This window comes from Cheilinus undulatus, linkage group 15 (genome assembly GCF_018320785.1).
Source record: "Cheilinus undulatus linkage group 15, ASM1832078v1, whole genome shotgun sequence".
Classification (NCBI taxonomy): domain Eukaryota; kingdom Metazoa; phylum Chordata; class Actinopteri; order Labriformes; family Labridae; genus Cheilinus; species Cheilinus undulatus.
In genome coordinates this window covers 25880396-25904254 of record NC_054879.1, presented here as the reverse complement: position 1 = coordinate 25904254, position 23859 = coordinate 25880396, and the positions used below count along the sequence as shown (strand labels likewise).

The 23859-nt window shown below is 38.6% G+C and overlaps 1 protein-coding gene across 1 annotated transcript in view; it reads left to right on the top strand.

Annotated features, from left to right (window-relative positions):
- The window catches only part of cntnap5a (contactin associated protein family member 5a), a 253581-nt gene that overhangs the window by 148868 nt on the left and 80854 nt on the right, over positions 1–23859 (top strand). The window contains exons 11-13 of the mRNA XM_041807623.1: positions 4803–4909; positions 8321–8440; positions 17764–17964. Coding sequence (XP_041663557.1) covers positions 4803–4909; positions 8321–8440; positions 17764–17964 — 428 coding nt within the window. The remainder of the gene's footprint in view (positions 1–4802; positions 4910–8320; positions 8441–17763; positions 17965–23859) is intronic.

Below are 23859 nucleotides of genomic sequence, written 5' to 3'. Positions count from 1 at the left end.
TTAATCATGGGATCAAAAATGCGACCAATCACCTTTAACGCTTAAAACCAAGCAGTAAATCCAACCATGCATTTTCTCTTGGGCCAGGTTACAGTAGCAGTAGTCTATGCAAGTCAACCTGTCCATTCCTCTCCCTTGTGACATTTTCCAGTTCAGCCAGGAGACCCAGATGGGATACGTAATCCCTCCAGTGAGTTCTGGGTCTGCCGGAGGTCTCCTCCCATTTGGAGGTGCCTGGAGGACCTCCACAGGGATATGGGATCCCCAACCACCTCAACTGACTCATTTCATACAAAACAGTGTCTGAACTTCTCACTCTGTCTCTGAGGCTGAGCCTAGACATCCTACTGAGGAAACTCATTTCAACAGCTTGTAGCTGTTATTGCATTCTTTTGGTCACTACCCAGAGCTCAAAGGTGAGGGTTGGAAGAAACACTGACTGGAAAGCCTTCCAGCCTGGCTCCTTCTTTGATCCAATTCCTGCTGGATGTTACCAGCTGAAGAAACCAACAGAAACACATCATCTGCTAAAAGTAAAAATATAATTTTTAGGTTGAATCACCAGAAACTCTCCTCCATTCTTATCAATCTTTGACGGCCCTGCTCTGTAGGGTTCCAATGTGGTCAAATTACTTGTGCTTCGCACAAACTGAAGCATAAAGTGACTATTTCTTAAATACCATCCAGTTATTGTTGACAGAAATAAGCCATCTCCACCATGGTGTTTCAAGAGTTAAGAAAAACCCTCCTTCAGTTCCCTTTTATTGCATAAAAGTAATGAAATCTAGATGTGAAATGAAACCAAACTTGTCTGTATTCCCTGTCCTAATCTTTGATAAATATTAATGGTCACCACAAAATGTGTTTCATGAAAAAAAGATGCAAGCATAGAAAGGTTTTGATGTATCAGGCGAATGAAACAGACCCATCCACATGCATTATGCAGCGGGCAACAAAGAAACTGGAATGCAGAGCTAAAATGAAATTTGTGAGTGGGTGATATTACCCAAACTTTTGCTTTCTTTTTCATGTGCCCTCTTTGCAACATCCTGTTTTGAGGACTTGACACGTGAGGCTTTGCAAATGTTTATGGCATTGATGTTGACTTTAATTCTTCTAATGTGGCCTTTTGAATGACCCTGTGGTGTGAGAAAATTAACTTTTATCACAGTCAATCTCCTTTTCTTTGTGTCTAATTAAACCTCGCCACTCGATTTATGGTCAGTGTGCACTTAAGTGTGCTGCCTACTGTAATTCCATGACCCGTTAGGGCAGCCGTGAACACAACAGAAAATAGCTTGATGGTAATTAAACCAGTGTTGCAACCTTATCCATGTTGCGGCTGGCCCGCTCCGCTTCAGTTAATAGGTGGGAGATGAAAGTGTATGAAATTATAGATGCATGCTCCAAAGGCCGGCAATTATGTGAAACTGAAGGAGGCTTGAGGAAGGGACTATTAATCAGAAGAGAGTGGTTTAAAATTTCTGCAAAGCGCTCATTGTGTCAAAATCCTATTAACAGGCATTCTAGTCTGAAGGTGACAGTAATGCTTTTATTTTTAGAGAAACACCTCAATGTGTCAGCCAGCTTTTTTAAAATTCAGACAAGGGCACAGTATGAGACACCCTCATTTCACAGTTGTTTGGGATTTTTACTGAAACATGAATAAACAGCAAATTATTCCAGTGGGTGAGTTCCAGAGCTGATGTTCATAATTGAATACAACAGAATAAAGGGAAGAGTGAGCCCGGGTCTCGCTTACCTGATAAATAAAAGATCAGGTTTGCAAACACTAAACAAAAAGAAGGAAATCTTTTCTGCCTAATGCAAATGCTTCAGAGGTTTCTCTCATCTCTTCTTTTTACTGCCAGGAAGTTGTTATTGTTTTGGGCACCTCCTTTTAAAGCATTTTGATATTCAATTCTCAGGTTCCGGCCGTAATTTACAATAACATTATTCTCGCATTTTGGGTGAATGCATTTTTATCAGGAGCCCTTTAGGGGGATATTTTCAAATCCAGCAAAACAGCCACTGAGATCACTTGTTAATAGTTGATTTGGGATTTGCGAAAAAGCTTTCTGGATATAACTCAAGAATATGTTCAATAATTATGTCAATTTTGCACTCAGTCATAAAAGGATTCACTAACTTTCCCCTTAAAGCTTAACTTCACCATGGCAACATGATTGGGAATCCCCAATCGTGATGCCATGATGGCTCCCTGTAGCAACAAATCAGATGGCTAATGAAGTGTTGTGATGAAAACAGTTACCCCAATGTTAAGGCAGTGGGTTTGCTGGGCTAGGCCGTGGACGCTCACTGTATCTGAGCATGCAGACAAACGTCAGAGGGGCAGATCCAGTAAAAGAAAGTGCAGCTTTTTGCTTGTTTTTTTGCTCCAAAAATTGCAAAACAGATTGCATCAGATCCACAGAGCACAAGCAAATCCATGCTAACTGGACACAAAAAGCATGCAAACTGCTCAGCCAAGCAAACAGCACCCTGTCCCATTCACATGTATGTAATGAGGAGCAGGAGGGGGATTTTTAAAAATTTGCCACATAATTGCTCCTCTGACCTCAAATCAGCCTCAATACAAATAGCACCTAATCCACAAAGGCTAGCGCTAACTGCAACAGGTACTAAAAGTGGTGCAATTAACACCAGAAGAAAGCAGTTATTCAAATCAGTGCTATTTCTCTTTCCCGATCATTTCTCCTTTCTCCTCTTCCCACCTTAGTCAGTTGTTGTATCCCTATAAACTTTTTTCATCAGCAACAATGCGCTGTAGGACCAGTAGGAGCCCAGCATAAGCTACTTTAGAATAAAAATGTTTAAAAATTTAATCAGTCATTAGTGAACTATATGTTTTCCTATGCTGCTACTACCATCAAGTAATATCAAAAGATACCCTTAGAGCGAAAGTATTTGAGGAGCAGTGGTGAGTTTATTTAACATTTTATATTTTACAGAATAACAACAAATGTCGGAGCAGACTTACGTAATATCAGACACCTTTAAATAAATCAGCTCATGGAGGAGCAGTATAGGCAGATGCTTCTTCGTATTTTAATTGTTTATCTGATTATTCTTTTGAAAAAGTGAGAGTGATGGGGGGGTTGTCTTCATGCACTTCAATTTGGTGAAAATAAACAACATCTGTTCTAAAGTAATTTGTTTTAGTTGTAAAAGAGTGTTAAGAAAACTCTAGTGCCTAAAAACAGACTGCTATTGTTTCATATAAACCACTATGAAGTGTGTAATGGTCAGTAATATCTGCATTTCATGGTCCTCCTCCTTATCCTTTGCTCTGAATAAATGTCTCTTTACAGCTCTGTTCATTATAGACTACAGACATATATACTTGTGGTGGGAGTTTTGTAGTTTGTCACAGTGAGAGTTGATATTAATTCTCACAGGAAAAAAAAACCCTGAATGATGAAATTAATTTAATGATAAAATACTGATTTGTGCAGCAGGAAGCCTAATGTCATACAAAATGACAACTCTGTGCTTTTACTGACCAGTGACTGATTTACGTATACACTTGTATGTATGATTTATGTATTTTATGTGATTCAAAAACAGCGGCAGAGACAAATGTGTTTAGTCAGTGTGTTTTTCTTTTTTACAATCTCTAACAGTCATGCGTGGCACATTCGACAATTGTGTTTTCGTTTTATTCCTGTCTCACTCTGTCATTTTAGTGTTGGTGATCTTAGTGCACAGCCACTAATGTGCCACTTAGCCTGTGGAAAAAACAAGCGGTTAGTGTATTGGAGTGGTAAAATTTGGGGCATTGTAGCACGTGCATATATTGAGAGCACATTCTGTAGTGGATTAGTTGCAAAAAAAGGGGCTATTAGGTGTCAATCTCTGGCTTAAGTCAGCGCTAAAAAGAGGTTGGTGGATCTGCCCCTCAGTCTTTTGAATACAGGAGCAGCAGATGCACTTCTTCTCACTCTGTAAAAAATGGAGAAGCCCGGAAACACAGCTGCTATCCATCTATCTATCTGAACTGGTGATCTTATGATCCTGCAGTCAGGATTCTGTGGGCTGTGCTCCAGAAACGGACCTAGTGGTTGCAGGCCATGTCATGCAGACATGGCCTCTATGGCAAAGTGGGTCAGGAATACCGTGAAGACTGACCAGATTTTGGCTGCAAAGCCCTTTGTGGCCTCACATCTGTCACATCTGCATTCTGGGAAACAAAATATCTTTGCAACACGCATAGGAAATTTGATGATATTTATTTTATTCTTTTTTGCCTCCTGGGAGAATGATGCCATCCACTATCGATTCCTCCAGCCCTCGCAGACATGTATAATTCATGTAGTTACACTCATGTCAGTCTAGCTGCCCTGTAGAGGGTAAAGAGTATCAACAAACTTCAGAAAGTTCTGCAGAGAATAACAGTAAAAGGTTGACGTTTTCTTTCATAACATTTCTCTGTATGCAAACAATTTGGGTGCATCCTCTCCAGTTTAATATAGACCTCATGCTATGTGTATAAATTGTTTCATTTGAATCATTTGGTTTACCAATATATTCCCAACACTGATAATGGAAACTGGTTTGGTTATGCATTAAAATGGAAGGTGGTAAAATTGGGATTATGTGCATAATTCTTTGAATTCTATTATTATTTAGATATCAAGCCTTCTGATTATTGATTGATTTTGTTACAGCAGTCTTCATGGGGGTGTTTTTATAACCTCTTCTGACATTTAGTCAGTAAACCAATTGATTGATCAGTCTAATCAATAGTGAAACCTTTTGTAACTGTATCTTTTTCCCCACAGATGTCTCCCTAATCTGTGTGAACACGGAGGTCGTTGCTCTCAGACGTGGAGCTCCTTCTCCTGTGACTGTTCAGGGACAGGATACTCCGGAGCGACCTGTCATAACTGTGAGCAGTCCCTTTCACTTTCTTTTTTGCACCTCGTCTCAAACCTGCCATTACTCCCACCGCACCGCCCCGTTTATTTTAGGTCAACTGAGCCGTATCATTTGGTTCAGCTCTCACACATTTACCCGTCCTGTAGCTGAGGGGGGAAGAGAAAACCTGTCCTGTCTCAAAATGACACGACCTTAAAGCATTTGATGCTATTTTCACTTTCAAATGTTTGTTTTATACTCCAGACTTTAAATAGCCTCAGACTGGCTGCCTTTAGACAGAGTCTGTACGTGGGAGTTCTTCCTTACAGGTGTCACTTTTTGACATCACCCAGACACTGCCTTGATATTTGCCATGCTGACTTCTGTTGGAAACTACCTGTGAAATTCAGATCCCCAGAATACTGAGAGCCTGTTTATATGCAGTCTTCTTAGCATGTCAGAGGGAACATGACAGTGAAAGAGTGTCTGCTGAATTAAAAATATTTTTCTTTCCAGCCCAGCAGTCACAAAAAATCACATTTTTTTATCTACATCACAATCTAATAAAAAACAGGAGGAAAAGGAAGGATTAACAAAGCCTTTGATACGAGATTGAAAGTGTGAAGACACTGATTAACCACAGTAAGTTTCTACTAATGGTAAATTAAAACTGTTAGCATAGCTATTAGCTTACTTCTCATAGAAAAGAAGCACAACCTGCAGCACATTATACTAATTTAAGTGGGGTTTTTTTTGTTTTGTTTTGTTTTTTAGATATAGTGTCTGTCCATGTAAAACCACAAAAAGAAAGAAAGAAAGAAAGAAAGAAAGAAAGAAAGAAAGAACAGGGTTGTCACTAAAAAAAGACTTTTAAATATTAAATACAATGAGAAAGAACGAAAGGATATTATTACTAAATTACTTTTAAATAATTTAAATTATTAAGTTTGAATAGATATGTTTTTAAATAATTGAACATTTAAATTTTCACTAAAATATTAATTTGTATATTTTTTAACTTTTAAGTACCCTTAATATTTAATCATAGTTATTATTTGTTTTTTATATTTAATTCTCAGAATTTGTATTTTTAACTGTGTTTCAGTAATGAAAATAAGAACAATAGTTTGAAAACTTTTGTTTTCAGATTTAATATAAAAAAAATAGATTTAATTTTTGATTTAAGTTTCAAGTAATATGAATTGTTTTATACCACAGTGGTGTAAATAAGATTCAAAGGCAACCAATTCTGGATCATTGCTTGATTTAACCTAAACATTTTTTCTTTTGGCACCTGTTTCTGAAAAATATGAAAAGATGGTTCTTGGTGCCGATGGCCTAGTAGCTAGGTTGCACCCCATGTACACAGAAGAGCCCGGCTGCAGACGTCAGACATCCATGAATGCATGCAGCACTTGGATGTCTCAGCAGTTCTTTGTTTTAAGATTAGAACGGACAGTATCTCTTTATACGTTTAACAGCCAGTGGGAAAAATGTACCTGTTATAAGAGTGCACTGACTTTCATAAATCACATTGGTCAAGAGCAATTATTAAACCACAGACAATGAAAAGCATTAATCACAGAAAGAGAATTAGATCACTGGCAGATGAGGATCTGTCCCATCCAAAACCATCTTGGACTGATTGCTCAGACCTTAAACTTTCCAACCTCTGGAATCTTCTTCATTCAAAGCAGTGAGCAAACGTATTGACATTTCAAAATAATGAATACCATGTTTTGCCTGTGATGTCCATGTTGAAGGTTGATCTTTGATTTCTGATTTGGAAATGCTGCAACAGAGAGAAGTTTTTTTCATGGCAACTTATTTTGTTTGTTTGCTGGTGTAAAATAAAACAGGGAAAATCAGTGGTTTCTTATGGGGTAAATTTTACCTTCATGTTAAAGAATTCAAATACCAATGAACTTTGGATTTTATAAATAAGAAGTTAGACATTGATTAAACAACAGTCTTGGGTAAAAGTTTGCCAATAGCAGTTTGATATTAAACAAACATCTACTTCAACATTTAAGAAGTAAATTTTGCTTATTCTGCATGCTTTTTGCCATATTTCCTTAACCCCGTAAGGCCTCTATCTAATGAATATGATCAATAGTTTTCTTTAAACCTTTTGAATACAATCTGATAAATGGTAAAAATTCCCTCCAGTGGATTATCAATTGCCTAAAATGACATTAAACTGGAACATGATATTTATTAGTAGGCCTAGTGTTTAATCACCTGAACATTTAAAATTGTTTTATTATTATTTGCTCCCTTCTGTGGTTCTGTAGAAATATGCAAGATGCAAAAATCCAAGATGGCAGAGTCCATAAAGGGGACCCTGCTATGAATAAATAAACAACTTATTCTAAGTATATAAAGATATGTCCAATAATGTCCAAAGTACCAAGGTGTTTTGGTATTTATTTATTTATTTTATTTGGGTTGTGAATCATTATTCTTCCCAGTTTTAACTGTTCACCCTACTCCTCAGACATGGGACACCCCTTCAAGTTCCTGATATGTCATCAGTAGCATTTATGTAAACAGATGTGGTGACAATAGCAGACATTTATGGGTGATTGTTTTAAACTGCTTGTTCAAAATTAGAGGGAACATAATGCATTGAAACAATATTAATACAGAAACAACACAATATTAGATTCTTGCCGTAATTTTAGAACCTTGGCGATAATTGGCAAGGCATTTTGGGAGATTTTAAATCTCACTCTATTAAGCGTGGCTAACCTCTATTTGAAAGGCTGTGTAGCGTCAATACTTCACCCTTTCCTTAGACATGATCATTGAAAATGTAGGGGAAGGACTAAGATGGAGGGGCAAGGGGTGTATTGGGACTGAGCTATTAAATTGACTGTCCCTGGAGGACATTAGGCCAGTTAAATAGTTTTAATGAGCGATGGCTGTGGGGCAACTTAGCTGTGCATGAAAACGTCCTCTTTAAGACAGTGATAAGCCCCTTTATTTTCCATGATCAGTATATCTTGATTTTTTTTTTATTTTTACTTACACATAAATACCTTAAGGTCTGACATTTATTTTGTATAGGTTATAAGACATCCCCACACCAAAGATAGATAGTGCATACACCAGGCACACAAAGAAAAGCCTAAAAACCAGCTTCAAATCAAATATTAACAGTCTTGAACTGGCCTTTATTTACTTTTCACATAAAAAATGCTGGGGCGGTTGTTAAATTTTATTCAGCATCAGAAACTAGTTACATAAATGTGGATATTGATAGAGCAGAGACAAGCCTTATTTCTTTTTTTTTTCAGTATAGAAAACAATAGTTTTAGCCCAGTCCATAAATAAATATAGATTGTGTTCAGTCTGATGAGTCAGGCGGTAGAAAGCTGTTGAAGCGTGGGTTGATTCTTCCAGGAAAAACTGATTTCTGTCCCCTCTTCTTTCCTTCCAGCCATCTACGAGTCCTCCTGTGAGGCCTACAAGCTGATTGGCAGCTCCTCGGGCTTCTTCTCCATTGATCCAGATGGGAGCGGTCCTCTGGGACCCACACAAGTATACTGCAACATGACAGGTGAGATCATTGTGGCTCACACATTGTCACCTTTACTCTTTTTTTTTAGTTCATCTGAGTCCTGGCAGAAAGCCCACAGTAAAGCTCCACTCACACGCACTGCAGTGATCAATACGTCGACGGCTCTTTGACAGTCGACCATGCACTAAGAAATCATTACAGCCACTCAGGGCAGCTCCAGAGAGTGAAGAACATATCTGTGAGAGGTCGATATGTTCAGTAAAGGTCCATGTGGTTACACTGGAATGATCTCAGGGTGCCGTCACACTGAACCTGTTTGGTTTGCTTCAGTCAAAAACAAGCCCTGGTGTATCTGATGGTATTATGACTATCAATAAAACACTGGAGTGAACCAAACAACAGGACCAGAGCTATTTGGAAACACCTCCTCACACTACTGCCTCTGGATCGGTTTGTTTTTGGTGTGGAAGTCAAAAGATCAAAAAGTCGTTCTTTGAAAGTTTTCATGTGATTTCAGTGAAGTTTAAAAGCAGAATTAAAAATTAGAGCATCTCCTGGACTGTGGACTGTTAAAAAATAACCCAATAAATGAGAAGTATTTTTGTTAAACAGGACACTCTAATGAAAAACCCACTTTTTAGTATTGTTGCACATATATTTGGCTATCTGGAGTGTATACCGACCCAAAAAAGTGTGAAAAAGCCAACAAAGTCCTTTTTCCGTGGTCTGTCTATGTCTCCAAACATGATATCTGATGCCATCAGAAAAGAAAACCCAAAGAGGAGGAGAAAACAGGGCTTTGACACTCCACTCTAATGAACAATCAGTAGCTGTGCACAGTCTCCTTCTAATCCTGCCATAAAATTAACTATTAACCTGAGCAGAATTTGTCTGTGCTTTAATGATGGAGAAATTCTCTTGCAGACTTTTGTCCCGGTGATTACAGAGAAGGCTTCTCCACCTTGGCAAATACCTGTATGTATAGTGCCTACAGACTATTCCCCCTTGGATGCTTTACCTTTTTATTGATTTTATAAATCAATCATGGTCAATATAATCTGACCTAAAACAAACAAAAAAAAACTGTATTCAATATCAAAGTGAAAACAGATTTCTACAAAGTACTGTCAATTGAATGGAAATGTGTAAGGTAAAATAAGTGACTGTGCTAGTAGTCTCACAGTTAGTGAAATAGGGATTCAGTATCCCTGGCAACCATTACACCATGAAGACAAAAGAACACCCCAAGCAACTCAGTGGAAAGGTTAATGATAAGTCAGGGGATAGATACAAAAACATTCTAAGGCACTGAACATTTGGCCTTTAGTTGTTTGGAAAACTTTTATTCCTGCCATTGATTCAGTGTTCTTTTAATGCATTAAAAACAAGCACCTGCTTTATGCTGCCACTCTTTACTTCTTTGGGATAACTGCAGTTTAATCTGCTGCCGATCAACATCAGCTCCGACTCCAACATCATATACTTTTGCATGGTTTCTTGTTCACAAACAAGCAGGAAATGTGGTGGTTTGACCATGAACTGGCATAAAAATTAAACTGCCAAGATGCATTTGGAGGATTAACGGAGAGCTACATACATGGGCACACTGACCCAAAAGTCTTTAGTGCTCACAATAGCGACAACGTCTGCAGTATAGACTCAAAGCAATGGAATTAACAAGGCTTTGTTACTTCTTGATGCCTTTGGGACAAAGATGGTACACCTTAATGTCAACATTACAGGCACTGAAGTGCAACAAAAATAACCAAAAGGCAGCAGAATTGAAATTAACTGGGTAGGTCGTTAGTAAAAGCAAAACTGTCCAGTTATTAGTCTGTAAATCTATATACAACACAGTATATATGCACTCCCTCACAACCCAGGCTTATAAGATGCACAAATATTATTACTCTCATTCCTGCCACACAAATGAACATAATCATAAACAGGGCTGCCCACAGAATTAGCCAGGCCCCTGAAAAACCCAGGAAATGGGCCTTCCACATTTGTGGTTTATTGATAAGTCAATGTATGCCCTGGATAACATTCACCCAGCCACTTTTTCACCCATGTTAGTAGCTTTTCACTCATTGTTTGCCATCTTTTGGCCAAATTTGCCACTTCCTTTTTGCCAGTTTTAACCACTTTTTGCTGCTTTATGGCAATTTTGCCACTTTTTTTTTTTTTTGCCATTTATATCCCATTTTTGCTACTTTTTGATCCATTGTAGTTGCTTTTCACTCTTTTTGTTATGTAACTTTTTATTGCTTTTTGGCTATGTTTGCAAAGTTTTTGCCCCTTCTAATCTAATTCTGCTTTTTTGCCCTTCATTGCCACTCTTTTGCAAATTTCTGCCCGTTTTTCAATGTTTTGGCCATTTTTCTCCCATTTTAGTTGATTTTCTGTCTTTTTTGCCATTTTTTGTCACTTTGCTACCTTCCTGCTATATGTGCCTCTTTTCTGGCCACTTTTTTGCCACTCATTATGTATTTCTTGCCTCTTTTTCACAATTATGTTTTTATTTTCCTTTAAAAATGTCTCCTTTTTGGCATCCTGACATTAATGCACATCATAGCCTAGCTTTGACTTTTAACATTACTTTCCAAATGTTTTAGTTCAGTGGTCTCATCCATATTGTTATCTTTACCAGTAAAAAATTAATCTTGTTTTTAAAAAGGGGTTTGCATTTTTAAAAGGCTATAATTATTATACAGTATAAATGAATAAAATTATTGTTTTATTGCTTTAGAAGGACTGATAAGACTTTTTTCAGGTTATAAATAAAATATGGACAATGGACCATTATTTTGCTGACCACAATGGGCCCCCCATTTGGCCAGGCCAAAAAAGGCTTTCCCCTCTGTCCCCTCTTTATGGGCGACCTTGGTCATACAGAAAGCCCCCCTTAGTAGCCATTTAAACTACCACTGTTTCTGTCATTAACAAGTGAAACAAGCTTCCAGCTAAAGCCTCAACAGTCATTATGTTTTTTCAACATGCTGCTTTAATTTGTCTTAAACTTTAATTAAAAGGGAAACTAGCGCTGATAGTGCACCCATAATCAGCGTAATGGTTCAGTTAGCTACAAGAAACATTCTGTGGGAGATCACAACTTAACAAGCTTTTGTCAACCAAAAGCCCAACTAGTGGTCTCCAGGGGCTGTAATTTCCATTAAAGCATGGGGTCATTAAAGTCAAAGGGGTTAATCCCTCAGGGAGCTTTAATCTGCTCAGTAAATTTCATGGCAGTCTGCCATTAAATTATGAGACTTTTTGTGTGCAAGGCTGACATTTTGAACTGAGGGTTGGTGCTTAAGAAAGAGGTCTAAAATAGAAACACATACCTTAATCAGCTCATTTTCCTTGGAAACAGCTTGTGTTCATACCTGATTCTGGTGTAGTCCTCTAAAATATCAGGATCAGTCTACAGTGTTAAATTTCACAGAAATTTACACATTGATTTTTTGCAGTAGCATGTCCCTGTATTTATTCAGCGCTCAAGGATAAACGGTTGACCTCTTTCTGAGGCAAAGAGTCGATAAAATCATTGCAAAAATATGCTCATGGCAGCACAAATATCCATACATAATTACCCAGCAGTCAGTAGAGTTTGAATCCAGGGTGAAGTCCTATGCCTTTAGTTATTTAAAGCATTGAAACAAGTCTGCGTAAGAAAGCTTGGTTTAAAAGACCTTTGGACCCAGGGGAAAAATCTAACCCATTGCAGTAGTTCTCTGAGAATTGTCTCTGAAATATACAGTGCTTAACAAATTTATTAGACCAGCACCCAAAGTAAGGTTTATGCCACAGCTGCCCTAAATTAACAGCATTGGTAATTACCACAGTCTTTTTTTTGTTTCTGCAATGGTTAATACACCAATATGTAGAAGCTCTTTAACGCAAATGCTGGATGGTCTCTGAGACAGGTGGTCTAATAAATTTGTTAAGCGCTGTATATTGTTAACTGAATCAAAACAAAGACATAGAGAAAAATGACAAAACAAATAGTTTTCATTTTAAAAGCTCAGTTTAAGTTGACTTTGAATGTAGCATTTGGAGCTTTTTGCACAGAACTTATATCAAATATTTACAATACTGCAAAACCTCAACCACCATGGGTAGTATGCAATTTCCTGAGTTTAATTTCAGCTGTAAATAAAAATGGGTGATGTGGATGACACAAGGATTACATTTCAAGAGTCAAGACTCAACCAACTTTAGCAGACCAACACAATCACAAAAACCAATGTATACATTGAATCACACTACAACAACCCCCCACAAACTCTAGGCTTGAAGCAGAGGGGAAACATATTTTCCATCATTATAAACTTTCCATGCTGTTCATTGTTCTTTATTTCACAAAAATTTGATCCAGGTCCTATAAAACTGCTGCTCTTCTACAGCTTCATCCAAGCTAATTGCTACACCAGGGGCAGCCATTAACATCAGCTTCCAGTACAGCTAAACCTGCCCATATCTACCACCTCATTCCCCCTAGTTACCTCCGCCAAGGAGGTTATGTGATTGGGTGGGTTTGGTCATTTGTTAGTTAGTTAGTTTGTTTGTTAGTTTGTTAGCAACATAACTCAAAAAGTTGGGGATGGATTTTGATGACATTTTCAGGAAATGTTAGAAATGGCATAAGGAAAACCTGATTAGATTTTGGGACTGATCCAGATCACCGTCTGGATCCAGGAATCTTTTAAATGATTCTGTACCACTGGACAAAAGGGCTAATGGCGGAGGTCTGCGGTCTCCAAGTGCTTTTCTAGTTACTCTAGAGTTTGAATTTACAGATTATGTAATTAATTACTGTAAGATGAAAGCTCAACCACCGTACTGTGGCTGTTACGATTACAAACTATGCATGGTAAAAACAGATGGCACTAAAAGAGCTACACAGCTGTACAGAAACTGAATTGGAGGACTCTGTTTTATTCTGGAAGAAAGTTCAGATCTTTTTTTTCCCTCAGATAGACCCCCTAAAGCAGACTGTGTCTTACAGGTAATTATTTGGAGCTCCTTTTGCATAAAAAGACTTCATCTCTGTGACATGTCATGGAGCCAATCAGTCTGTGGTCCTGCTGGGGTGTTATAAAAGCCCAGGTTGCTCTTATAGCAGCCTTCAGCTTGTCTGGGTTGTTAAGTCTGGTGTTTCTCATCCTCCTCTTGACATTTCCTCAGAGATTCTCTATGGGGTTCAGGTCAGACCAGTTGGCTGTCCAATCAAGTACAGTAATACCATAGTCTGGCTTCACTGTGGACAGGTGAAAAGGGAATCAGTATCTCCATAAAACTTCTTACGAGTTCTAAAATCTCCTGACTGCTGACAGCGTTGACTCTGGACTTGATAAAGACCAGTGGACCAACAGCAGCAGATAATAAGGCACCCCAAACCATCACTGACTGTGGAAACTGAAAACACTTCAAGGACTTCAAGAATCTTGGAGTCTTGGCCATTCTGACCTTACTCCAGACTGTGGGACCTTGATTTACAAATGAAATGAAAAATTTACTTTCATCTGAAAACAGGACTTTGGACCACTGAGCAAAGATCCAGTTCTTTAAATCCTTAGCCCAAGTGAGATGCTGATGACATCTGTGGTTCAGGAGTTGCTCCACACAGAGAACACAACACTTGTAGTCTATTTCCTGGACCTGCATATGTGTGGGGGTTTTTGATCCACTGACTTCAGCCTCAGTCAGCTCCATGTGAAGCTCCCCTTAAATCTGCTTGATTTGGCATTCCTCTGAAGGTTGAGCTCATCCCTGTGCCTTGTGCTTTTCCCTTTCAGTCAACTTTTCATGCATATACTTTGATGCAGCCTCTGAGAACAGCCTGTCCTTTCAGCACTTGCTTTCTGTGGCTTACCCTCGTTGTGAAGGGTGTCAGTGGTTGTCCTCTGGACATCTGTCAAGTCGGCAGTCTTCCCAATGATTGAGGTTGTGTGTACTGAACCAAAGTGAAAGGATAAAGGCTTGGGGAACCCTTGCAAATTGTACTTTTCCAACATATTAGAACATTTTGCAAGATATAAGACAGAATTTTCAAGATTAAAACTAAACAAGTCTTGAGATAAGAACTTTTTTTGAGTAAATCACTGGAAAATTTAACTTCTACATGTTATTCATGTTTTTTGAGATGCACCTGTACCGTTGCAACCTATTTACAAGACTTTAGAGTAAACAGCCCAGGAGTTATAGTCCTCTAAATGTTGAGATGCTGCCTTGTCACTTATTGCCCCATGTGAGATAAAAATCAGAGATCTTTTATAGTTGCTCTAGTACAATTTTCACTTTATTACCCAAACTGTCTTGGAGCAGTGACATTTGACAGACAGGTAAAAGGACACAGCCTGATTCACAGTCCTGGTGACATGTAGGACAAAACATGTTCAGCAAAGTTGTGACACTGCAGAGACAAAATTCATCACAGAACTGTCACAACTTTTTCAGCCACTTTGTCCTCTTCAAGGTTAATGTACCACTGACATTACAGGAGAGGAGGAGAACAATGAGGGGAGCACTGCCAGCTCCAGCCTGCCTGCTTCTCACATTTTTCAGTTTTCAGTCTTCTTTTCATAAATTTGAATAGTTGGGCAGCCTCGACTTGACCTCAATTAAAGAATCTATTAGAAATGTAAATAACTGTAAGCCGGACATCCTGACGGGAATAATCACAGAGCTGAGAGGGATTTTCTCTAATGCAAAATAAACATAAGGGAAATTGACTGGGGATGGAAATTGGATGGATTTCCTCCTCTGATTTTATTATGCAAACTCTTGACTCCCCTTTGTATGTAAATGTAGAATCTGTAAGTTCACAATTAGCAATTGTCTCATACTGTAAGCAACAAATGCACCGTTAGCAAAAACAGAGCCCTTGGTTTGTGCTGCAGCATGTGGATTTTTTTTTTTTTTTTTTTTTTTTTACTCTTAGGGATATTTTCAGACGTTTTAAGGTTTTTAGGTTGGCAGATTGAGGATAGAAAAGGTAATCAGACTGTTGCCTAGTAACAAGAGCATTCATTAGTTTTCAGTGATTCAGAGATTTGTGAAAATGTCACCAGCTTCAACCAGTGTTTCAGCCAACAACAACAGAATGCCTCACTGACTCACTAATGAACGTGGCCACGATGCTGAGATGTAAAATATGACACACAAATAGGTCAGTGCAATGGCATCACAGCAATAAAAATTGAAATATCTACCTTTTATACTTTAGTGCACTTTGCTGTTTTCATTCTGACAAGAAGAAGCAAAAAATACCTACACCTTTGTTAACTGCCAAGAAAATGTAAATGAACTACAGAATTTCAATCAGAAGTCCTCTTGAAGTGGTCTTGGAACAATGGAGGGCACGCACACTTACTGTAAATTCATTCACCTTAATAGGATGATAGGAACTATGATGAATGGCTGAGGCATTAGGATGCATATAATATCACAATATGATATCATATGTTTCATTTAATATAATGCAAAATGATACCATACCACACAATATAATATCATATAATATGATACGCGATGATATGATAAGATACGGTAAGATGCGATACAATACAACACAGTACTATACAATGCAACCATATACAATGTCATCAGAATACAAAAGTATACCAGACAGTATGGAACTGAAACAATACGATACAATACAATATGATACGAAACGAAACGGTACAATATGATACAATTCGATATGATACAATACAATAGAAAACAAAAGGGTACACTTTAGTATTAAATGGTATGATACTATACTACCAAACAACAAACTATACTAGACAGCATGATACGATATAATACAATACGATGCGATGTGATGCAACATGATGGGATAAAACCAGTATGGTTTAATTTTGTGTGATGATACCATCCCACAGCTTACAATAAGACAGGGCACGATATGCTACCAAATGACATAATATGGTGCAATACAATGTGAGACTCCACGATACAGTACAATACAAAACAGAGCATTACAATACAATAGGATATGGTACGATACAATACTGAATGATTTGATACAATAATACACATCTGGCCTCCTTTCAGAGGCCAAAACATACTTTTGAGGTTAATTGATGACTCTAAATTGCCCATGAGTATGAGTGTTGCTGCCTGCATGCCTCTATGTCAGCTCTGTGATTGACTCCAGTCAAGCCCTAAAAGGATAATTAATAAGTAGATGGATGGATGGATGGATGGATGGATGGATGCATATCAGTATCAGAATCAGCTTTATTAGCAAAGTTTGCTTACACAACAAGAAATTTGAGTCCAGATAGCTCTGCTGTCAATTACAGGAATTAAACATTGAATATAAAAATAAGTAAAATATAAAAAAATGGAATATGTGCATGCTCTTGTTAGGTATTATTTTTTAATATATTCAAGTCTGTTTGCATTGATAGTATGACTGCAAGATGTGCAAAGGTTGCAATGCTGACCAAACACGATCGGAGTATAAAATATGTAAGGATGTATGAAGTATGTAAGGATGAAGCCAGATTTATATGAGGTACATATGATTGTTGATTAGTGCAAATGTGCATATAACGGGTGACATTTTACCACGCTGAGCTTTCTTACAGTATTTGAGTCACAGTAAAAGGACAGTAAAAGGTAGACTTACAATGAACTACCTGAGTGTAAAAGCACAATAAATGCTCCTGCACAAGACATAAAATTGTATTTTAATAACCTTGTTTTGAGAAAAAGATGATTTATTCACATTCTGAGGAAACAGGACCACTATCCATAATCCCCAAGTGTCTAAGTAATATGTCTGATTGACGGAGCCCATTGTTACTAGCATGTTTCAGCTGTTGCAGCTGAAGTTAGAATTTATTTTTTTATTTTTTTATTTTTTTACAGAGGATATGAATGGGAATAGTTTATCTAAAAATATCGCTGGTGAAAAATTGGCAATCGGTGTTGAGCTCCATAGTGACAAAAGCTGGCAACACATACATCACCTGTTTCACATCAGTGCAGTTTTTATAAATGTTGTTAACACAATATGTGTAATTTGAACACTTTGTACCCACATGTTTAGATTTGCAGCTGGACTGATCAACACCTCTACTAAATATGAATATACTGTTTAAGGTTGCTAACAGAAAAAGGTGGTCCTTAGGGGGGTTAGATACTCTTTAGCCACATTTGAATGAAAGCCATCCTACAAAACTTCAAGGTCAATGACAAATTTAACAGTTTGAGGATTTTAGGTTTGTGTAAATTAACAATAACACCATATCCTCTTCATGCTAACAATGTAATGGTGTGACTACACAGTGTCATATTTAGAGAAAGTGTTATGGGTCCATGCTAACATGTTCATTGTTGTCTTTCAGAGGAAAAGGTGTGGACAGTGTTGACACACAACAGCACAGCTCCAGTCACAGTGCAGGGCTCCTCTATTCATAAACCTCACATCATGATGCTCAACTACAGCGCCTCAGCTGAGCAGCTTCGTGCCATCGTATCTGGGTCGGAGCAGTGCCAGCAGGAAGTGGTTTACAACTGCAAGAAATCACATCTCTTTAACACAAGAGGTGAGTGGTTTTAACTAAAGCTGTGGTGTTTATTAGCTTAGTGTTTGATGCAAACACTGAGCTGTTCAAAGCCTACCCATAGAGAAAGAACATCAACATGCAATTATGTGTGAGGACTTAAAAGTTATTTACCTCAAAGCTTCATGTTACACAGTACAGTATGGAGTCTGTGAGATGAGACATGCATGTATAAGAGATCTTTATAATCCAATACTGCCAAAAAAAGGCAGCAACAAGTGTCTTTTTTGGACACAGAATAAAGTCAGGATTTGATTCTGAAATAGAAGTCCTATTGTAACTTTTAACCTTTTTGCCAGCTGCTGAATATAAAGAGTAAAAGAGAGGGATTCATTGATTAAAATATAAAATATGAAGGAGTCCTGATGTCTAGGAGAACAGCCCTTAGCAGGCATATTTCTTTACTTTTCTTTGACTTTTTTTCCTGTGATAACAATTAATTTCTGGTTACTTTCTCAAGACTTACTTGCAGGCCTTTATTCCAAAAAATGTGCGACTCTGTGAAAAGATCAAATCAGGGTAAAGTGGAATCCAACTCCTTTCTTCAGATCTCAAGAAAACAAATTATACTTAGTTGTTTTCAGATAATGAGATATATAAGTCAAGTTCTTGAGAGAACACTCCAAATGTGCTCTTCTTATGGAAAACAGTGTAAAATTAAATGTGTGGATTGGTGGCTTTTTTCTTTCACGGAACTAATGGCAGGCTTTGTTAGGAGCTGGGTTCTTTTGCAATATACTTTTTATTGTGTGGTGAAATATGGAGGAGAAACTTGACACATGAATGGATCTTGTTATTATACCAGCCATTAAAGAGAGTTAAAGCTGATTACAGGTACTGTCAGCTGTCAGCCAAAACTTGACCAAAAGCTGGCTGTGAGTGTGATGACAACGGAGGAGAAAGAAAGAGAGATTTCTGTGTTCTAGAGTCTCGTTGAAGATTGGCAGATTTCTCTTGTTAAGTGGGTGTTCAGACTAAAAACAGCCCTGGATTTAAAAGAAGCTGAGGGTCTGCAATAGTGGAGGCGTGTTGCTTTAGGTGCTGCTGACACATGAAATACAATACAGGAAGTTTGACTAAGAGATTAATGCATTTCAAAGATAAGCAGATGCCCAAACTCAGACATAAAAAACCCTGTTCATTTATGAGGCATGGATTTGTTTTACTTTAGTAGAGATGAAAATACAGCCTTCTCGTCAGACCTGGAGCGGCTCCCCCTCATTTTTGTTTCTGCAGTGTCGAGGCAAAAGTTGAGCCAAGGTCAACTTCCTCACCGTTTTTTTTCTGTCTGAGCTTTCTCTGAAATTGGCACCTCTACTTCTGTTTTATAAAGTCGATCTGTACATTTTCTCAATGTGGACATTGTGTGTCTGGATTGTTCTGTGCTTTGCGGTGTCAGGGGAGTGTTTGTTGTTACATTGCGAATTGAAAGTCGGACTGCCGGTGCTTTGTCACATTGGGAGCTGCTGCCCTCTTCAACACCCTGCCTTCTGCTCTGCTTTTCTTGTTATATTTTCACAATAACAAGAAAGGTGGCCTCCAATCTTTTTGTGTGCATTCATCTTGAACTGCTCTGGCACCCATGGTGTCCCAAACATCCAAACATTTGCTCTTAAATCATGAAACATTCATGAAGTCCCAGATTCCACCGTTTCCCAGGGCACCATGCATGTGCAAACAAAGTAGCTCATTATCACACCCGACATCAAAGAGGGGACAGAAAACAGGCGACTTTATGGTGCCATGAACACTTTTAGAAACAATCTGAATATTTGGCGAGAGTCTTTGTTGTTTGAACTCAAACTTAAGGTGAAATATACCCTTCCTTGTGCACAGCATCTTAACAAAAACAATATTGCTTTTCACTATACAGAAACTTCACAGCACATTAATTATTGGACAAATTTCACTTATGCTAATTCACATGGATAAAAAAAAATCAAAACGCAGCTGTTCATAGCAACCAAGAGGGATTATAGATGCAGACACGAGCCAAGAAGTTCTCAAGTTCACCTCCAGTTGTGGAGTTAAGCTGTACAGCATGCCATCCTCGCTCAGCCGTCTACACTGTCTGTCTTTCCTTTCACGTGAAACAGATGTTCCGCTTTTTAATGTCCTTGTTGTGGTGCTCACATTTGCTCTGATTTGCATAGTGAAACACTTGTTTATTTCCCTTACTTAATGCCTGTAATGAATCAAGTTTGCCTAGAAGTAAATCTACATGGAAGTATTGAATAGGAACAGCAGTATAATGACTGTTACTGCTGGATTCCTATTTTTCTGTCTTGCCTTTTAAAACCACATTCAGATTGTATTTTTCAGTTTAATTAGTGCTGTCAGCATTAACTAATAAATCATGGTGTGATAAAAGTCCTAGTTAGTACTATCTTTTATTGCATTAATCACGCTTTAGTGTCCCTTCAGCACACGCTGGTTAAGCCAATGCAGAATCTCCCTGCAGCCACAGCTTGAATTTCTCTCTGGATTAATAAAGTATCTATCCGTCTGTCTGTCAGTGTAAAATAAGTCCACACTGCTCCTCAGTGTCCCCGTGTGCTTTGCAACTAGCCATGCAGTCTCCATTTGCAAACATTTGTGATCCTAAATGGCTCGCTCTGAAGAGCTCAGTGACTCAGCGTGGTACTGTGATGGATGCAATAAGAAAGATGGTGAAATTTCATCCCTGCTGGTTATTCCACAGTAAACTGTTTGTGATTTAATTAGAAAATGGAATCATCTAGGAACAATAGCGACTCAACCACGAAGCGGAAGACCACATTAAATCACAGAGTGGGGTCACACGGTGCGTAAAGTTGCCAGCGCTCTGATTATGCCATATCTTAAGAGTTCTGAACTTCCACTGACATTAATGTTAGCACAAAAACCGTGCAACAGGAGCTTCATGAATGGGTTTCCATGGTAGAGCAGCTGCATGCAAGCCTCACATCACCAAGTCCAAGGCCAAGCCTTGCATGAAGAGATGCTAGCTATACTGACACTGGGGCAGTGGAAATGTGTTCTGTAGAGTGACAAATCTGGCTTCTCTGTTTGGCAGTCAGATAGGTGAATCTGAGTTTGTTGGATGTTGGAAAAACATTTCCTGCCTGATTGCATTGTGCCAACTGTGAGGTTGGATGGAGGAGGGATAATGTTACTGGACTGTTTTTCAGGGTTTGCTCGAGGCCCCTTATCTCCAGTGAAAGCCAGTCTTGACATTCTGGGACAATGCTATGCTTCCAACTTTGTGGCAACAGTTTGGAGAAGACCCTTTTCTATTCCAACATGACTGTACCCCAGTGCACAAAGCAGGGACTATAAAGACATGACTTGATGAGTCTGGTGTGGAAGAACTTGACTGGCCTGCACAGATCCATGACCTCAACCCCCTCAAGCACCTCTTGGATTCCAGACACTGCCATAATTATTTACCAATCTACCTGAAGGTCCTCTTTTTTTAATTATTATTTTATTTTGAAAATATAAGCAGATCTCTGTCCAGACAGGTGACAGACAAGTAGAAACATGCAATCACCTGTGAGTTGGGCTAATGTCAGTTAACCCCCCTCATGCTTGTAAATTTTGGTATTCAAAGCAAGATGCACTGCTAGTTATGATAAATAGTAGCAACATGTTACTATCAACAGTGGTATTGTGGTACATTCTGTGATTTCACATTGTGTTTCAGAAATTTCATCCCTGCTTGATATTCCACTGTCAACTGTAAGTGATATTAATAGAAAGTGAAAGAGTTTAGGAACAACAGCCACTCAGCCATGAAAAATCACAGAGCAGGGTCAATGACTGTTTGTGTAAGGGGTGCCAATGCTCTGCTGATTCCATAGCTGAAGACTTCTGAACTTCCACTCGCATTAATGTAAGCACAAAAACTGCAGAGGGAGCATCATGAATGGGTTTCCAGCATTCAAGCTTCACATCACCAAGTCTAATGCCAAGCGTCTGATGGAGTGGTGTAAAGCCTTGGTTTCCAACCTGGGGCCCGGGACCCCTCAGGGGGGGTGCCAGAGATCTCAGGGGGGACGCGAGGCTTTGTCTGCCCTGAGGCTGCCAAAAATAGGTTTGCAAATATTGACTAAAACCATGATAAAGTAGTTATAAAGTAATTCATACAAAGGTCTTTTGTTAAGAAAAGTATACATGGACCTTTTTTAGGGTTTTATCAGTGGAACAATTAAAATCTATGTTGATTTTTGGCAGCAATGTGTCACTTTCTTCTCTCTTGGGTCCTAGGGGGGCTCTGCTTTTCTGAGGAGCATGAATGGGGGGCCAAGGAAAAATGGTTGGGAAACACTGGTGTAAAGCACACAGACACTGGAGCAGTGGGAACATGTTCATGTTACTTGCCTGACTGTGAAGTTTGGCGGTAATGGTATTGGGCTGTTTTTCGCAGTTTGGGTTAGGCCCCTAATCCTCAGTGAAGCCAATCTAAATGCTTCAGCATACCAAAACATTTTGGACCATGCTATGTTTCCAACTGTGTGACAACAGTTTCAGTTTGGAAGAACTTGATTGGCCCACGCAGAGCCCTGACCTCAACTCCACCGGGAACCTATGGGATGAACTGGAACAGAGATTGCAAGCCAGGCCCTCTTGTCCAACATCAGTGCCTGAGCTTATAAATGCTCTACAGAATGAATGGGCATAAATTCCTACAGAGACACTCAGAAATCTTGTGGAAAGCAAGAAGAATTGAGGCTGTTATAGCTGCCAACTCAGTATTAAAGTAATGTATTTGAATTCAGTACCAGCTGGTGCAATGGTCAGGCAGCAAAATACTTTTGTCCAAATATTCTATACAATGGATATATGAAAAAGCAGCTCTTTTGTAACCAAACCCTCTCCCATCCCTTTTTCACTACTTTCTTCCCTCATATCTATGAGGCCCTTAGAGTGGTTGTATTTTCCAGGAGCTACAGCAGAGCCCCTAAGCTTTCCAAAACTTACGCCAGCATGACACTAAATACCTACTGATTCAAAATAAGCACTAAAATGATATTAGTAAAGTTTTGTTTAATTGCATCCTGCTTTGCCTGGGAATAGCTTTCTTGAAAGGTTGCACTTTAAAAATCGGTCTTTCAACACTGCTCATTTGTATTCTACAACATTTTTCAGTGTTCATGAAATTGTTTAGGATTTTTTATGTTTGCGTTCACTACATGAGACACGCTGACATTTGGAAAGCCTTCATTAAAACCTACTTTGCACTCATTTGTATTTATCTGATGGCTCTTGGTTGTTTGTGGTTTATACCAACAGAGAGAGAAGGGCAGATATTGTATAAGAAAAGCTCTTTTTGCATGTTCAGCTTGCAGGATGTATTCTCAAATTGCTAATAAATAAACTGTCAGTTTGTATATTAGTTGTGTATTATCAAAGAAAGCATGCTGCTAGCACTTCTACCATTCTCCAGTAACCATTTATCTAAAGTTGATGCAATGCCAAATTTTAATTGCAGCTGTCTCTTGTTTCTTTAAGGTTATTGTAACTTATTGTAAACTGTGTCAAACACAACTGTCTGTAAAATGTTCCTGACTCTTTGTGTGTGGGTGTAATGAACGTTGCATTCGCTTGTCAAAATTTTGATCCCATTCATTGCCGTGAAGGAGACAGTAGGATGCTCGTGCATTCTCATTGGGAAAAGTCCTGTCAATATCCAGCCAATTTGAGGCAGGGAGCGAGACTCACCTCTCCTTCAGGAAGTATCGATTGTTGCCTTTTCTTATTTGTGGACCTGTTGTTGAGTGTTTTAAAACAGCAGCAGCAGAAATGGAGGAGAGGTAGAGCTGCAGGGAGAGCAAGGACGGGGATGGAGGGTAAAGCGTGTAAATAAAGCCTGTGTTATTTTTAACTTTTTAATGG